A 17,489-nucleotide genomic window follows, 5' to 3' on the forward strand; every position below is an offset into this window, starting at 1 on the left:
ATTTTTCGCTTCACTTGAGTGCGAGCCAATATCTCATCCTCCCTTGACAGGCGCCCACATGTTGAAAACTCCTGCACTAATGCACACCACATTCATGAACAGAGAGCTCACAAACATTTCAGCTCGGATGCATAGCCAAGTTATCTCCCTGGTTAGTGATGTTGTATGTAATATTTATTATATTTATATTTATGCATTTGGCAGACGCTTTTATCCAAAGCGACTTACAGCGCACTTATTACAATGACAATCCCCTGGAGCAACCTGGAGTTAATTGCCTTGCTCAAGGACACAATAGTGGTGGCTGTGGGGATCGAACCAGTGACCTTCTGATTACCAGTTATGTGCATTAGCCCACTATGCCACCACCACTCCCAGTCGCTCCACTTTTCTGTTGTCCACCACATCTCTTTGATGTTACTTTCCTCAAAATATTACAACTTTAATCTCATAATGCTTCGACTTTATTCTCGTAATTTTTACTTTATTGTCAACATATTATGATGAATGATAATTGCTAATTTAAATGTTTAAATTACTTAGATTTTAATGTAAGCGTTAATTTCTGCATAATGATCAACAAGTTTTAATTCTCGCTTTATTCCTCCGCAGTTTAAATTAACGTATTTGATCCATTTATTGTGCACCTACCGTTTGCTTATATAAAGTTCTGAACTGGTGTCAGTGTTTCACTTAATATAATTATTATTTGACAGATAGGGTGGTCATTTATTAAGTCATGGAAGGAAGGATTCTTCTTCTTTTTATATTATAATATGGCCTGTGGGCTAAGCCCCGGATGACACTGAAGACTAGCGATGCCGCTGAGGTCAAGCATCTGGGTTCCACATGGAAATTATTGCTGTGTCTCGTTTGGAAGGCTGCGTCCTCCGGAGGTCGCATTTGTCAACCACATACGGCATCGAGGCTGTCTCGTTTCAGAAAAGCGAGTAGGACACTCCGAATGCAACCTTCCAATGTGACCTATTTTCCCGGGAATTCTGAGGATGCATGAGGTGTATCCATCGTGGAGACTCACAACCCACAATTCTTTGCTTCAACGAAAATGTCTAAAAAAGCATGATGCCAATTTGTCCATGAATATGATGTTCAAACACAAGTAATGTTAATTCCCAAATTGAAGTACCTCAGTAGATGGGTGCAGAGTATATAATATGTATAATTATATTAATATATAATTAAAATAAAGTATTAGACTAAAAGTACACCTGTAATATCTGTTTTCTTTTCTCTTTACATCAATATAACTCTCCTAAAATTTTACTCATACATTACCTTCTAAAGGGACTTTGTTACCTTGTCACTCAAAGCACTGGGGCTTGTTAAAGAGTGGCGTGCAATCATAGCAACCATGTTATGCTACATTTCTGTTCGTCCTAAGAAGGCCATCTTGTTTAAACGAAGCTTGTTTAAAGGAGGACACTCATTATACTACAGCCTTCAAAGGACGCGTCCTACCTAGCACACAGCCTTCGAAACGAGACACAGCTTATGACTGACTATTCACCTTTTTCTGACTTCTCCATGGGTGGTGCCATTATGGCGAGATACTTCCTCTCGGATGCTCCACACTTCTGCTTAGTTGTTGTTATCAGCTAGACTAACGTTACTGGTGATGCCAAGCAGCTAAGGGTCTGGATAATTACACACTGTTGTAGGGTGTTATAACAGGGTGTATATAGGGTGCCATTGAAGCTCTTTGATTGGCCAAAATCACTTGGACTTCTCTGAAACCTCTACTTTTCCCAGTGGAACCCGGATACTTGATCTCTGGCCTACTTTCTGTAAGATCTGAATTGTATTTTGAATGTTGAATTTGTTCTTCAGCTATAATTTAATAATCTGGATATTAACAGATCATTTCACCTGCTGTTTAAAATATAAAATCTTCAAAATACCCCACAAAAACAATTCAATTTTGTTAAATGCCACGTTTGAATTCAAATATATGAAATTTAAAAAATGTAAATATACCATGGAGATGTACATGTTTAAAATTCAAATTCACGACATTAAAATATTTTTGTCATTTATTTAGCTCCATGAAGGGCAAGTCAAAATAGTGAATTATACAAATGCTGTCAAATTAGCTTAACTTGTATTGAACCTGGAATATTACTTTAAATAATGTTTTTTAAATAATGTTACCCTTCTAATAGGTAACATCGTAATATCTTTATTTTTACTAAATTGTATATCTTCAATGGACAGTGAGAACCAACTAAAAAAAACGAAATCAGTTGTTAGTTCTGTATGAATTAGAGAAGTGGGAAACAGCATTGCCATTATTTATTTATTTATTTTGAAAACACATACCTTTCATTTTGAGTTTTTAAATAATAATAATATAGTGCAAAAACAATGGGTATAAGTGTAATGTCTTCACAAAATAATTTATTTTACCAATAAATCAAAAAACTGGCGCTTCTTGCACGCCCTCTTTAAATTTCCCGGCGCAGCGTCAACGTCATCTCTGTGCGACACGAAGTAGATGAACTTTGTGCGTTTGAGCGTCGTTTTTACGATTGTACATACATGAAAACATAACTCAATTCATTACATTTGTGCGTGACTGACACCAGCTTTTGTTTGCACACGAATACTATTAGGAAATCGGCTACGTTTTTTCGCTGCAACCGGAGAATCAATGCATGAAAGTGTATCCATGGTGATCTAAAGCGAGGGGTTTACCGCGGTTTAGCGTGTAACTGTTTTCTAAACTGCACGATTTTAAATGTCATGTGAAACGCTCGCCTAAAGTTTGGAAGATACAAGTGACGGTGTAAGTAAGGTAAGTTAACGTCTGTGGCTTTAATATAGTCACTCGACTCGATATACTCGGAGTCATCATATTAATAAAACACACATGAACCTCAAATCGGTACAGTTGCACGTTGCCTCTATAACCGATTCCTTGTTATGACAGTCCTAGGAAGATGATAGACACAGAAAAGATTCCCACTGGAGGGGACGCCGCCTCTGCAAACATTAGTGAAAAGAAGCGAGAGAATGAGAAAAAGAAGAGGTCTCGAGTGAAACAGCTGCTAGCTGATGTGAAGAAGCAGGTGGAATTCTGGTTTAGCGATGTGAATATTCACAAGGACAGATTCATGAAGAGCCTCATTGAACAGTCAAGAGATGGATGTAAGTATGCACATCACACAGTCTGATTTATTATTTTGCTTTTGGTTCTTTGCACAGGCTCATTTTTATAATGCAATGATTATACTAATATTATTTTTGCTTCTTTGCAGATATTGACATATCGGTGTTCACATCATTCAACCGAATGAAGAAGTTAACAACAGATATTAAATTGATAGCCAGGGCTCTTAAAAATTCATCATTAGTAGAGGTGTGTTTTTACTTTTTCTTTTTTTCTGCAAATGTTGTAAGTTGTATGTTGGGAGTAGTGGTGGCGTAGTGGGCTAAAGCACATAACTGTTAATCAGAAGGTCACTGGTTCGATCCCCACAGCCACCACCATTGTGTCCTTGAGTAACGCACTTAACTCTGGGTTACTCCGTGGGGATTGTCTCTGTAATAAGTGCACTGTAAGTCGCTTTGGATAAAAGCGTCTGCCAAATTCGTAAATGTAAGTCCTGATGGCTATTTTATTCATAGGTCAATCTCGAGGGAACGCGAATACGACGGAGGTGTCCGCTTGGTGAGAGTCCAAAAGATGTGGACAGCCGCACAGTTTATGTGGTAACTGCTTGTAAAAGATCACTCGCAGATAATTTTGCATATTTTCTCCTTGTATGTTTCCGATGTGTCCTCCCTCAGAATATATTGAAATTGTTGTGTTTCAGGAGCTGTTGCCGAGGACGGTCAACCATCTTTGGGTTGAGCGAGTGTTTAGCAAGTGTGGAAATGTGGTTTATGTCAGCATCCCCAGGTATAAGTCCACAGGCCACCCTAAAGGATTCGCCTTTGTGGAGTTTGAGACAGAAGAACAGGCACAGAAAGCCATAGAGGTAACGGACTCTAGAAATAATTTTGCATGCTGAATACTAACAAACAATCTTTAAAGGGATAGTTAACCCAAAATTGAATACTCGCCCTCATGCTATCCCAGTTGTGTATGACCGTATTTCTTCTGCGGAACACAAACAAAGATTTTTAGAAAAATGTCTCATCTCTGTTGGTCCATTCAATGTAAGTGAATGGTTGCCAGAATTTTGATGCTCCAAAAAGGACATAAAGGCATTTACTTGCATTGTATGGACCTACAGAACTGAGAAATTCTAAAAATCGTAATTTGTCTTTTGCAGAAGAAAGTAAGTCATACACACCTGGGACTGCATGAGGGTGAGTAAATGATGAGATAATTTGAATTTTTGGATTAACTATCTCTTTAAGAACATTTGTGGCCATGTTTATCAGAATTCACCATGATGTGTGTTGTAGTTGTGTCCCCTCTGGTGTCTGGAGGAACACAATTCATTCTAATTCACTGTGTTTCATAAGGTGCTGAACAATCCTCCAGAAGATGCTCCAAGGAAGCCAGGCATCTTTCCGAAGACCTGTAAAAAAAAAAATATCCCCTTTGATGCTGTCCAGGATACACAAGGTAACATTTTGAAATTCCTTATTGCTGTGAAAGGATTATTTCACTCAAAAATGAAAATTCTCTCATCATTTACTCACCCTCATTCCCAGATGTGTATCACTTTCTTCTGCAGAACACAAAGATTTTTAGAAGAATATTTCAGCTCTGTAGGTCCATAAAATGCAAGTGAATGATGACCAAAACATTTTGAAGCTCCAAAAAACCTAAAGGCAGCATAGAAGTAACCCATAAGACTCCAGTGGTTAAATCCATGTCTTGTGAAGCGATCCAATTGGTTTTGGACTAGACAAAAATGTAACAATCTAGACATCAGTAGTCTCTTTTAGCGATCATGATAGCAAGATCGATTACACTTCCTAGTGCCATCTAGCACTCTGCTCATTCATTAAGCACTAAGAAGTGTAATCGAGCTTGAAATCCTAATCGTGCCAAGACACTGCAATGGAAAGATGTACAGTAAAAAAAATGTGTCTGTTTTTACCAATACATGGTTTAAACCGCTTCAGAAGTCATTGATTAAACCACTGCGATCGTATGGATTACTTTTATGCTGCCTTTGTGTTTTTTGTAGTTTAAAAGTTTTGGTCACTGTTTGCTTGCATTGTGAGGACCTACAGAGCTGAGATATTAAAAAATTGTTTGTGTTCTGCAGAAGAAAGTCACATCTGGGCTGGCATGAGGGTCAGTAAATGATGAGTGTTTTATTTTTGGGTTAACTATTCCTTTAAAAGGCTGCTTTTATTTATTCTGCAACATTACCATGTGACAAAAGAGATCAGAGACTATTCATTATACTATGTTGATTTGTAGTTTTTTTCTTTTCTCATTAATCACAATCTGAATTATTTGCAATATTAGTAGTACTTCACTATTTACTACATTTCTACTTTCAGATGAGGAAGAGGATGGCAAGAAAAAGAAGAAAAAAAGATCCCGAAGTGGGCATAAAAGCAGTGCTGCTGAAGAAATGGTAGTAGATGAAGTGAAGGACACAGAAGGGACCACTGAGGCTGAGGTTACCACTGAGACAAAGAAAAAACTAGCCGATGAATTTACAACAGAAAACCCTGTAATACCTACCAGCACGGCAGGCAAGAAAGCAGAGAAGAAGAGACGAAGATCCCGCAGTGCTGAGGCATCAAACGCCGAGGGCCAGGATGGGATGCCGGCCAAAATGAGAAAAGTAGAAAAGGAAGAAAACAAGGAGAGTGACATGAAAGGTAGACATTGTTTTTGTTTATTTGAGAGAGTATTTGTGGCATAATGTTGATAATCACAAAAATGAATTTTTCTTAAAAAATATAAAAATTTGACCTTACAGTGAGGCACTTACAATGAAAATGAATGTGGCCCATTTTTGGAGCGTTTAAAGGCAGAAATGTGAAGCTTATAATTTATAAAACATATTGGGTCATATTTTGACCCAATCGTTTTATCATGTTTAACCTTATAATTGATATACATGCTATCAAACGTGTAATTTGGTAAATACTTGTAAATTGAGCTTTGTAACATAGCCAAGTAGCCATCATTTTAAAATAAAGAGTCCCCAACGTATTTTGGGCTGGTTTATTGATAAAAATAAAAAAATGTGTTTACAGTTCATACACACTTTCAGTGTGAATATGCCTGTAGGACTGTGTACTTAATGTGACTTCTAATGTAAATTCAGTTGTCAGTTCATGTTCTTTGGTGCATAGATTTGTCATCTGAGGAGAGGAATGAAGAACTGCTAGTTTCTGAAAAGAAAGATGATTCCATATTGAAGGCCAAGAGAAAGAGAAAGAAGAAGCATAAGGATAGATTGAAAATTGGCGAAGAGCTGCTCATCCCACTCAGAGTCCTCTCAAAGTAAGCAAAGTGGAGTTCATTGTTTTAGAAGTTCTTTTAAGTCAGTTGAAATAATTAAGTGGGTTCAGTCAAATGGCTGTCTATATGCTAATTGTCTTGAGAGTTGACCTGTGACCCCTGTGTCCAACTGCTAGGAAAGAGTGGCTGACCCTGAAGCAGGAGTACCTGACATTGCAGAAGCGATGCATGGCGACACTGAAACATTCAGTCACTCAGATCAATCAGAAGCCCATTGGGTGTGACATCACGCAGACTAAAGAGCATGATAAAGAGGATTGTGAGTATTTGTTGTTTGGACAAAGCTGGCCTAGTCATCCATAGTGTTAATGTTTGCAAAAATCTTGCTTTTATGGCATGTTGATGAGTAAAAGTTTTATTTTTGCTATTTACTTTTTTATTCCTTCCCCAAAGCTTGTAAGGATACAGCTAAGAAAGACAACCCCTCTGGCCCTGAATTTGTGAGTGGAGTCATTGTCAAAATTAGCTATAACCAACCGTTGCCAAGCAAGAAGTGCATTAAGGTACAGTGCTGAGTCTGTTAAAGTTGTTTAGTTTTGTAAACTTCTTGTTGCCTAATTGATTGCCTATTTATTTTGATGCAACAAAACTGACAGTGTTCTTTTTCATTTGTATAGGATACGCTCTCTGAGGTGTCAGCTGTGGCCTATGTGGATATTCTTGATGGAGATGCAGAGGGTCACATACGCTGCAAAAGTCCTGAAGATGCACAGGCGATCATCACAGCTCGACCAGAACTGCAGAAAAAACACAACTGGAACCTTGAACTCCTCTCTGGTTAGAATAATCACTTTAGAAACACTACTTATTACAGCTCTGAGAAATATTAGTGCTTGGCTCGATTTTTTTTTTTAATATTATGTCAATTATTATTTTTTTAATGATTATTATTGTCATCATTGATAAAAAGGTGACCATGAGCAGAGGTACTGGCAGAAGATTTTGGTGGACCGACAAGCAAAGCTCAACAGACCAAGGGAAAAAAAACGAGGGACAGAAAAGGTAGGTTCATTAGACCGAATTCATGCTAGCGCCATATTTGACTTTTAATGCAATGTCAATGAGGCTGTTAGGGATAGACTTACAGTTTCTTCAATGGCACAAACGGTATAAAGCTCCTAGATCACATTTTACATTTACATTTATGCATTTGGCAGACGCTTTTATCCAAAGCATCTTACAGTGCAATTATTACTGGGACAATCCCCCCGAAACAACCTGGAGTTAAGTGCCTTGCTCAAGGACACAATGATGGTGGCTGTGGGGTTCGAACCAGCGACCTTCTGATTAACAGCCCTGTGCTACAGCCCTGTACTTTAGCCACTACGCCACCACCACTCCATTCCATAGAAGATGATCCCTCACTTCCTCATTGTCATTCCCATTCAAAATCAAAGATGGCGCTAGAGTGAAAAAGGTCTATATTCTTTTTTTGAAGTGAAATTAAAGAGACTGTACATTATTATTAGATTTTATGATGCACAAACTATTGCTTCATTGCCATCAAATAATATTTGTCTCATTGATTTTAATAGCTCCTTTCTAAAGCTGAGAAAATCATCATCGCTCGGGCCAAGGAAGCAAGCAAGCACATTCGCTTTGATGACTGATGGTCTCACTGAGCAATAATTCCTTAAAGGCAAAATTTGAAAATCAATTTCAAATTACTTTTGACAATGAATTGTAAAATATTTTTTTTCTTTTAGGCTTTTGTGTGTTTATTAGACCTGTTATTAAAGTAATTATATGTCAAACTAAGTACTTTCTTTAATTAGTGATAAAGATTTGTGTTTAAAATGTTCCCTAAAGGATTGAATTACATTGCAGAACTAAGATGTCTGACATATCCACCATTGTTTTTAGTTTTTTGTTTTTTGTTTTTTTGTGTAGCTTGAAATAATTCTTAGTCTTGCTGATCTTTGAGTTTCAGGTGTAATGTTTTATTTTGCATGAGAGATATTTTTTAAGTTGTTCACAGATCCAGTTTGGTCTGTAATGGAGTGTGTGAAGAATGTATTTATGTAAAATATAATAGTGTGCCATTTTGTTTTTCTAAATGAAGCAAGCAGGGTTACATTTAAATGGATGCGGGGGGTTGGGGGTGATGTTTTCACATTGGCCCTTGTAATGGATTTTTTTAAATAAAATAATTTTTTGAAAGCATTGGTGTTTTTGTTTTTTGAAGAAACTGTAAGTATATCCCTCACAGCCTTGTTTTCATTCTAGTCAAAAATTAAAGATGGCACTACTCTGACTAAGATCCATTACAGTTTTTACATCAGACTGCTCATTTACTAAATCTGCATGGGTAGTCCAGAGAGCTCAAGAGGATTATAAAACTTCTTTGCAAGGCTGTTTGAGAGTAATAGATTGGGTCATGTAGTGGTCACAGAAGAAAAAGAAAAACTTTGGCAACTTAAGCAAAGCCTCTTTCTGAATGCATGAAATCTTCACAAACAATTAACTATCCATCATAGTTTGGACCTGTAAGATAAACCCCTGGAAATGAATATTTGTATTTAATGTAGAAACATTCTTAACCTGTTTCAATGTTGTTAATTGTCATTTTTCTGTTCTGTTCAGTTGCACTTACAGATTTGTGTAGCTGATGTAGCCTATAACATCTATGAACTTTTTTTATTCAGCATCAATATTTTAGGTTAAGATTTTAATTTGTAAACTGTATATAAGTGTACATTTGAAAGTGCATGTCTTAGGTCCTGCTTTTAATTTTTTTTACCAATTCTTATCACCCTTTATCTTCACTAGTTCATTTTAAATGATCCGGCCGTGTGGCATGACTTTTTAAAAGTGCAAGCAATCCATGTCTCAATTATCATGAGATCAAATCTTTTTTAGAATAGTTGACAATCGTACTACTGAGGAGCCAATATCTCTTTGACACTTGTCAATCTGCTGTATATTTAGTGTTGTGAACTTATTCAATTAACTTATTCTTTTTTATGATTATTATAATTTACATGACTTTAAGTTTAAATGTTTTAAAGTATATGATGTTGTGGTTTGTTAAGAATCTGTGGTTTATGGGATGTGTGAATTTGTGTAGCAAGATCCATCTGGAAAAAAAGTCAGGTCAAGTGAGGACATTGAACCATATTGAATGTGGGAATGCAACTGTGCCGTTTTAAACATTGGCTCAGATCAAATCCCCTAAGACACAATTATTGCACACAGTTATTTGCTTATTTCAGTGGTTACTGAGTCTAGATGACATTGCAAATGAATGGTGGTCAGAGCTCCTAAAAGTATATAAAAACAGCTTGAAAGTAATCCATATGACTCCAGTGGGTTTAAACCATCTCTTATATCTCTGAAGCTATATGTTAGTTGTGTGTGTGAGTAACAGGTCAATATTACAGTCCTTTTTTACAGTAAACGTCTACTTTCAAACAGCCCTCCCAAGCGCTCTTCTTCTTTTGTTTTTGGCCATTCACATTTTTTGTGCATAGCGCCATCTATCTGTTTCTCACCAACACCTCATATCACTTCAGAAGACATGGATTAAACCCATGGAGTATTAATTTTGTGCTGCATTTATGTGCTTTTTGCAGCTTCAAAATTCTGGCCACCATTTACTTGCATTTATTGGACGAACAGAGCGGAAATGGGTCAATGATGTGATGCAAAAAAAATTCCTGTGTATAATAAATTATTTATAACATATATTACAAAATGCAATTTACACAAAACAATTGCTTGGATACACCTCCTCTATAATTAATGTGTTTTCAATTACTAAGTTCAAAGTAAAAAATGTCATGTGGCGCAACCATCTAAAGACAGTAAAATAAATTAATACAAAGTCTCATTAAAAGCAGAAATTCTTGAAAAAGAAATGTTGGCATGAATTGTGCTGAATGATTTTTTTATAATTATTTATTTTTTTCATATTTAAAAAAATGTTGTCCACCAAATCCAACTAATGTTGTTTACTACCAAAATGTAGGTAGTAATTTTGTTGTCATGTGACAAAAATCATTAAACAGTGACAACAAGTAAACAAGACCGTGTGTGAATATTTAAAAACAAATCATAATTTTGTTATATCACTAAATATCAATATTTTGACAAAAATTAACTTTGAAACATATGTTTGTAAAACCTTTTGAAATGAATGAAGTTGATACACTCTCCTGTATTCAAGGTGCAAGGACACTATTATAATACCTTTTACCTGATGTCATTAAATACATTATTTTACAAAATGCTATAACCATTTTCAAAAACAACATGAACTCAAAGATTACATGTCTATAAAGTTGACACATTTTTTAAACCAGATTAAAAAATTTTTTATTTGTATTGAATTTTTATTCCCCCATTTTCTCCCAATTTAGAATGGCCAATTCCCAATGTGCTCTATGTCCTCGTGGTAGCATAGTGACTCGCCTCAATCCGTGTGGCGGAGGACGAATCTCAGTTGCCTCCACGTTTGAGACTGTCAATCCTCACATCTTATCACGTAGCTTGTTGAGCGTGTTACCGCGGAGACCTAGCGCATGTGGCGGCATCTATTCTCCACAGCATCCACACGCACCTCACACTGCGCCCCACCGAGAGCGAGAACCACATTATACATAACCCACATTATAGCGACCACGAGGATGTTAACCCAATGTGAATTTGCAATTTGTGTAAGGGTATTTGTCAATGACCCAGATATTTTTCAAAAAATCTTTGTGTTCTGCAGAAGAAAGAAAGTCAACCACATCTGGGATGGCATGAGTATGAGTAAATGATGAGTGAATTGTCATTTTTTGGGTGGACTATCCTTTTAATATTGACCAACATTTTGACATGACACATTTTATATGACATCATATGGGATGTTATTCTCTTGCACTTTGATATCGTCTATATCGTCATATTGTCACCACAAACTGATGAACCAGTGTTTTATTAGATCACGGATCATAGTCCCTCTAGTCATTACGTTAACTCGTAATTATGGGTTTATAGCTGTGTTACAGATGTTTACTGTGTATGTGTGAACTTTCACCTAAATAACTTGCTCCAGTATCAGAGTCACACATTAGTGTACAGTATTTTTAAAACCTGCTTTATTCACACAACACAACATTCTAAAGAGTGAAACATGTTTCTCACGGGTTATTTGATTAATTTAAACGCCACTGTGTCAATGACATACAGTGACCTTAGAAATCCCCGTCTGCACGCTCCTGACCTTTGGACTACATCATCAGTCTTTCAAGAGGAGTTCCTATAAAACACTGAACAGTCGCTCACTTCTCATCAGAGCTGTTGTGTGTGAGTTCATCAATTCTGTCCCGAGCGTTAGAAGACAACTACAATTGGTAATATTTCTTGTTGATATTTAATGCTTTTTCTATGTGTAGTTTTTCGTCATTTCATTCAATGAATAATGTTTATGTTAACATTTACCTTTTATTGAAGAAACTGACCTTTACAGCTTTAATTCCCTCTTGTTGGTGTTTTTATTCATGTATAATGTTTTTTCTGCTTATTACAGTGACATGGCTTCAATGGAGGTTATGGCAAACCAGGTATTTCCTTTGAATCTTCATTCATGAAATGCACTCCAGTTTCAAATGACTAGGCTACTCTTCGTTATGCATACATAAGAGTATTGTTTTTATTTAAAAGAAATGCGGTTGTTGGCTAGTCTATCTAATGATTTAATCACTTTAATCTGACTCCTTGGCATTCTTTCTAGAATGTGGTTGCCAGAGTGGCTCACCTACCCTTGGTGGTTTCCACCTATGACACGGTGTCAAATGTGTACTGCAACACCAAGGAAAACCATCCATACTTGAAGTCTGTCTGCGAGATGGCTGAGAATGGTGTGAAGACCGTAACCTCAGCAGCTTTTAACAGTGCTTTGCCATTCATTGGGAAACTAGAGCCTCAAAGTACGTTGTTTTTTGGTTTGAAACTCCAAATCAGGGCGTTTTAAAATATAAGTATTTTATTTTTAAGTTACTGTTTTTCTCTGTAGTCTCTTTGGCAAATACCCTGGCGTGTAAAGGACTGAATAAGATAGAGAAGACTTTGCCGATCCTACACAAGCCCTCTGATCAGGTATTTACAGTATAAACTTGAAACAGTAATATTTTTTAAAGTGGTAAATTAATTGACTGTCCTCAATATCTCTCCCTTGTGTTGTTCCAAACCCGTTTGACTTTCTTTCTTCCGTGGAACACAAATGAACCTGCTAAATTATGGCCTCAGTCATCATTCACTTTCATTGAGTGGAAACATATGCAATGAACATGAATGGTGACTGAAGCTAATATTCTGCTCATCATCTCCTTTTGTGTACCAAGCACGAGAGACAGTCAGATGGGTCTGAAGCAACATGAGGTGTGAGTAAATGATGACAAAATGTTAATTTTGGGGGTGAACTCTCCATTTAACCATTGTCTTAACACTAAATGGTAGTTTTTCTTTCCTCGTAAAAGACACTCATCATCTCTTATCATCAACCATTTAGTTGACTTTCATGCTTGTGTATATTAACACAGCTAGATTATTTTAATCTTGATGCTTGTCATTCAGATCTTCACAAATGCCAGAGAGGCAGTGACAGGAGCTAAGGAAGCTGTCACAGGGACCATGAATGGTGCCAAGGAAACTATCTCCCACACCCTTAGTGGAGTGGTGGACAAAACCAGAGGAGCAGTACAGGACAGCATGGAAAAGACCAGGACAGTGGTCAGTGGTGGCGTCCAAACCGTGATGGAGAGCAGGATGGTGAAGCTGGTGAGCAGTGGAGTGGACACAGCACTGAGCACGTCTGAGACTCTGGTGGAGCAGTACTTACCAGGAACTGAAGAGGAAAAAGGTCAGACTGTGATGAGATGTGTATTTCCCGATATTAGGAAGTTTCCAGGAAATGTAGAGTATTTTTAAGATTCCAAAAGAATGCCTTTAGTTCAGTGCTTATCTATAAGAGCATTCTGTGCTCGGACAACTGCATACGTATATATAAGATTTCTCTCGTGATGGTCTTGTGATATCTTATGAGGTGTTAATATAATTATATTGAAACAAGACCACCTCTGTTCTAATATTCATACAGTATGTTCTGTTTTGAGTAATATTTCTTAAGATTGCATTTAGAACCATGAATGGGAAATACTCAGTTTTCCTGGAAAAGAAAAAGGCCTACTAATCCGATTCATTTGTGAAACATCTGACTTAAGCACATCTCAAAGAGATCCTTTATTAGGAATCTAAAAGTTCATTTATGATTCTGGAGTCACACTAATATTTGTTAAGATCAGTGGTTCCCAAAGACCAAATATTGGGTTGTAGGTCTGTTCTCATAAGGAGTGCAGCGAAAATACAATGATAAATCTGAATAATTCAATGCAACTATCCATAGAAACATGCAGTTAGGATAGCAAAATAAATAGGCTTCTTAACCTTCAAAAAGGAGGAGAAAACACATAGCCATGTCTTTTGTTTTTTTACATCCAAACTCAATTGTATTTTTGTGCAAATTCATCTGCTATATCTGTGCAGTTTTAGTAATATTAAACTAATTTAACTAAATATGAAATGAATTATTAATAAAAATAATTTTGATTTCACAGACTTTTTTATGCTAAACATTTTGATACTGTAGTTCGCCATTTGATGTACAATGTTAAATCTGATTCTTGAAGCAATACAAGATGAGAGCCACTTTAAATGGAGATCATGCCTGTGGAATTTCCAAAATCTAACAACTGATTTTTTTTGTCCCATTTCTATTTTCGTTTGTCTTTCTTTCACATTGTTTCAGAATGTGGACTGAAAAAAGTAATGGGATTTGACAATGACCAAGATGCACCCAGTTACTATGTGCGACTGGGGTCTCTCTCCAGCAAGTTGAGGGACAGGGCTTACCAGAGAGCTGTGTCCAATGTCCGTAATACCATGCAACGCAGTCAAGAGTCCATATCCCAGCTAAACCACACCATGGATCTGGTAGGCTGACATGAGCTAAAACTTGATTTACATTTCCTGAGGGAAAGACCAGCACAGCTAAATAATAGTGTTAAAGTTTTCAGTGAGCTTAGGTTTAGGCTTTAGTTTTGCGAACAACATGATCACAAAGGAAGTCGGCAAGTTGTTTCAAAGAGTTCCGGTAACCTGGAATCAGCCACATTATGCAGACTCACAGACAAGCAGCATCTCCTATTAAAATTTTTTGCATCGGTTCCAGCATGTTTACCTTCCCTTGTGGTGTGACGGGAATCACGTTGTGTTAGCAGCTAGCGAGACCTGGGTTTGGATCCCGCATTGAAACCAGAAATAATCACGTTCGTATAATCAGTGACGAGCATGATTCAGAGGCAGCATTTTCCCCTCGAACTTAAATTATTTTCTGTACTGATGGTTAGGTTTAGGAGGTTGGAGGGTTTCTGCATGTCGCTGCCCCCTTCGGCATATCGTGGTGCCATTTTGTAGCCCATTTTGCACAACGTGGCAGCTCATTTCAGCTTATCGTGGCCCATTCAGCCCGTTTTGCGGCCGACGCACCAGCCCGCCCTTACATTTATTGTTAAATAAATGTAAGAAAAAAGACCAATCACAATTTACAACCCCAATTCTGAAGAACTTGGAAATGAAAAATGCTAAATGTTGAAAGCATTACAACTAAACATTATATGATGTTTTTCCTTATAAGTTTAATTTTTTTTTATGCACAGTAATTTCAGATGATTGCAATACATTCCAAAAATGTTGGCACAGTCGAGTGTTTACCACTGTGAAACGTCACCATTTCTTCTGGACAGTGTTGATGTATGGCTTCTGCTTTGCATAGTAAAGTTTTCAATTGCATCTGTGGATGCTGCTGTGAATGGTGTTGACTAACAAAGGTTTACTAAAGTAATCCCAAATCCATGTTCATGATATTCATTACAGATGAATTATGTTTTTTAAGAGAGTGATGTCTGAGGGATCAGAGCTCTTGCGCATTCAGAAATGGGTTTCATCTTGCCCTTTACACACCGAATGAAAAAAAAATAATTACGTTTAATTTTAATGCGCCATGTGCTGTCAAAAGATTTTGTTGCCCTAAATACTTATACATACTCAAGAAACTGTAAGAGAATTGGGGAAGATAAAAATGGGGCATGAACATTAGATTATCTGTCTGACCATCTCCTAATGTTTTGTCCTTGTTATTAGATCGAATATACCCGGAAGAAAATTGATGATGCTAACCAGACAATTCAGGAGAAACTGAGTGTAATATTGGGCTGGAACATTACATCTCAGAGTCAAGATGAGAACGATAGGGCCACAGACAATGAAGCTGAGGTAACCAAGATATCTCTATTTTACGTAAGGCTGGTAATTATCCTAAACATAACCAACAATTCAGCAAAATGTGCCCTTTTGTATGTGCTCTAGGTCTAGGATTTAAAATAAAGCATTGTCATTTAAACTAGTTCAGAATAGTCAGTATAGATGTTATTGGAGGAATGTGAATGCAATGCATTAAAGGTGAAATATTTTCTCATATCCCAGCTTAATGTACAGAGACAACTATAAGTAAGCAAACTGTAGGCTCATTCCCCAAAAAGCGTAAACACTGGCTTAGAAGTGGTATCAAAACCTTGTTTAATTTGTATAGCATCCCAACCCATCATAGCAACACTTGCTGAACCAATGATGTGAGTATGGGGTGGTGCTATCTGATTAACTGACCAATGGAAGACTGGAGAGCATTCAAGAAGAAACAGTCAATCTTTTTTGCAATTCTGTTTGGTAGTGTAAGTGGCACAGGAAATGCAGTCTTCACCTTCTTTAACCATGGGCAGCCACTACAAAATCAATTATTTTTTATTATGTAGTACATGTTATGACCTTATTGTTTGTTTTACAAATCCTTTCCACCAGATAATTGAATCCCGCACCTTGACAATTGCCCACAACCTCAGCCAGCAGCTTCAGACCACATATCTGGTCCTAGTGTCCAACTTCAAGGGTCTCCCTCAACACGTCCAGATCCAGGCCCTCTCTGTCAGCCACTCGGCCATGGAGATCTACAGCAGCTTCAGTAAGGCTGCTGCATTGGGAGATCTATCCGATACAGTCCTCGCCACCAGTCGATCTCAGCTGAACAGAATAAGGGATTCCATGGATAACGTCATGGACTATCTGATCAACAATACCCCTCTCAATTGGTTGGTAGGTCCATTTTACTCACGCATGGACAGCACAACTGTAAGCGGCCCTAGAGCCAGTAAATCAAAGAGCACTCATCCTGAAGTGGAGATGCAGTCAATGGAATAAAGAAAATGAACATGTTGTTAATTTGAATTATTCCTGTCAGTAAAATCTGGATCTTCTTAGCAAACGGAGACATGCTCTGTGGTAGCAATCATATGCTTTGGTAAAGTGTCTCAACTTTACCAATCTAAAATTGCTTATGAGCTAATCCTCAAGTGTCTTTTACAATATGTTGTCTTGTTATTGCCTTTGTACATTTCTAATAAAATAATACACTTCTAATATTCTTTTTTCTGTTTGTCTTTGTGGATGTGAGGGCTTGAGCGAGTGCCCATCTGGGAGAGAAAGCGGTAAGGACATACACCTGAGATGCTTATTGTACTTGCTAATAATTATGGTTTCCATGTTTCCAGTGAGAGACAGGGGAGATAAAATTAGCCTGGTCCTGAGAGAGAGCAACACATCAGAGACGGTGTCTGTGTTCTGAGAGTGTTTTGCTGAAAAGCTGATCTCGATTTCATTGATGCTGAAAATAAATATTTTATTTGGCATGAAGCTGGAAAGCAGCTTGCTCCTTTATCTGCTACAAACACGAACCGTTGTTACACTCTCGGGTTTCGGCACCAGTGTAACAACGGTTTGTGTTTGGAGCAGATAAAGGAGAAAGCGGGAGGTTTTATTAAAATATAACAGAACACGCTTCTCAGCTTTATGTCAAACAAAAGATTTATTTTCAGCATCAATGGAAATTGAGATCAGCTTTTTTCTCTGAGGACTGGGCTGCTTTCATGTCCTC

The 17,489-nt window shown here is 37.3% G+C and overlaps 2 protein-coding genes across 2 annotated transcripts; both read left to right on the plus strand.

The window, feature by feature from the left end:
- Positions 1–2,508: 2,508 nt before the first annotated feature.
- larp7 (La ribonucleoprotein 7, transcriptional regulator) lies at positions 2,509–8,619 on the plus strand. The gene is made up of 13 exons (XM_052135973.1): positions 2,509–2,812; positions 2,948–3,165; positions 3,276–3,376; positions 3,646–3,729; positions 3,834–3,998; positions 4,492–4,594; positions 5,488–5,814; positions 6,295–6,445; positions 6,580–6,722; positions 6,857–6,966; positions 7,081–7,240; positions 7,374–7,465; positions 7,999–8,619. Exons 2-13 carry the CDS (start codon positions 2,958–2,960, stop codon positions 8,071–8,073), a joined length of 1,719 nt encoding a protein of 572 aa, XP_051991933.1. The 5' UTR covers positions 2,509–2,812; positions 2,948–2,957; the 3' UTR covers positions 8,074–8,619.
- Positions 8,620–11,746: 3,127 nt separating this feature from the next.
- On the plus strand, positions 11,747–17,019 carry plin2 (perilipin 2). The gene is made up of 8 exons (XM_052135986.1): positions 11,747–11,799; positions 11,976–12,009; positions 12,180–12,375; positions 12,462–12,544; positions 13,022–13,307; positions 14,253–14,437; positions 15,647–15,778; positions 16,361–17,019. Exons 2-8 carry the CDS (start codon positions 11,980–11,982, stop codon positions 16,754–16,756), a joined length of 1,308 nt encoding a protein of 435 aa, XP_051991946.1. The 5' UTR covers positions 11,747–11,799; positions 11,976–11,979; the 3' UTR covers positions 16,757–17,019.
- The last annotated feature ends 470 nt before the right edge of the window (positions 17,020–17,489 follow it).

This window comes from Xyrauchen texanus, chromosome 1, assembly GCF_025860055.1.
Source record: "Xyrauchen texanus isolate HMW12.3.18 chromosome 1, RBS_HiC_50CHRs, whole genome shotgun sequence".
NCBI lineage: Eukaryota > Metazoa > Chordata > Actinopteri > Cypriniformes > Catostomidae > Xyrauchen > Xyrauchen texanus.

Coding starts and splice junctions, on each gene's coding strand:
- larp7 (XM_052135973.1), top strand. CDS start 2,958: ATGATAGACACAGAAAAGATTCCCACTGGAGGGGACGCCGCCTCTGCA. Junction 5,815..6,294: donor CAAGGAGAGTGACATGAAAG/GTAGACATTGTT, acceptor TTTGGTGCATAG/ATTTGTCATCTGAGGAGAGG. Junction 6,723..6,856: donor AGAGCATGATAAAGAGGATT/GTGAGTATTTGT, acceptor CCTTCCCCAAAG/CTTGTAAGGATACAGCTAAG.
- plin2 (XM_052135986.1), top strand. CDS start 11,980: ATGGCTTCAATGGAGGTTATGGCAAACCAG. Junction 12,010..12,179: donor TGGAGGTTATGGCAAACCAG/GTATTTCCTTTG, acceptor CATTCTTTCTAG/AATGTGGTTGCCAGAGTGGC. Junction 12,376..12,461: donor TGGGAAACTAGAGCCTCAAA/GTACGTTGTTTT, acceptor TTTTCTCTGTAG/TCTCTTTGGCAAATACCCTG.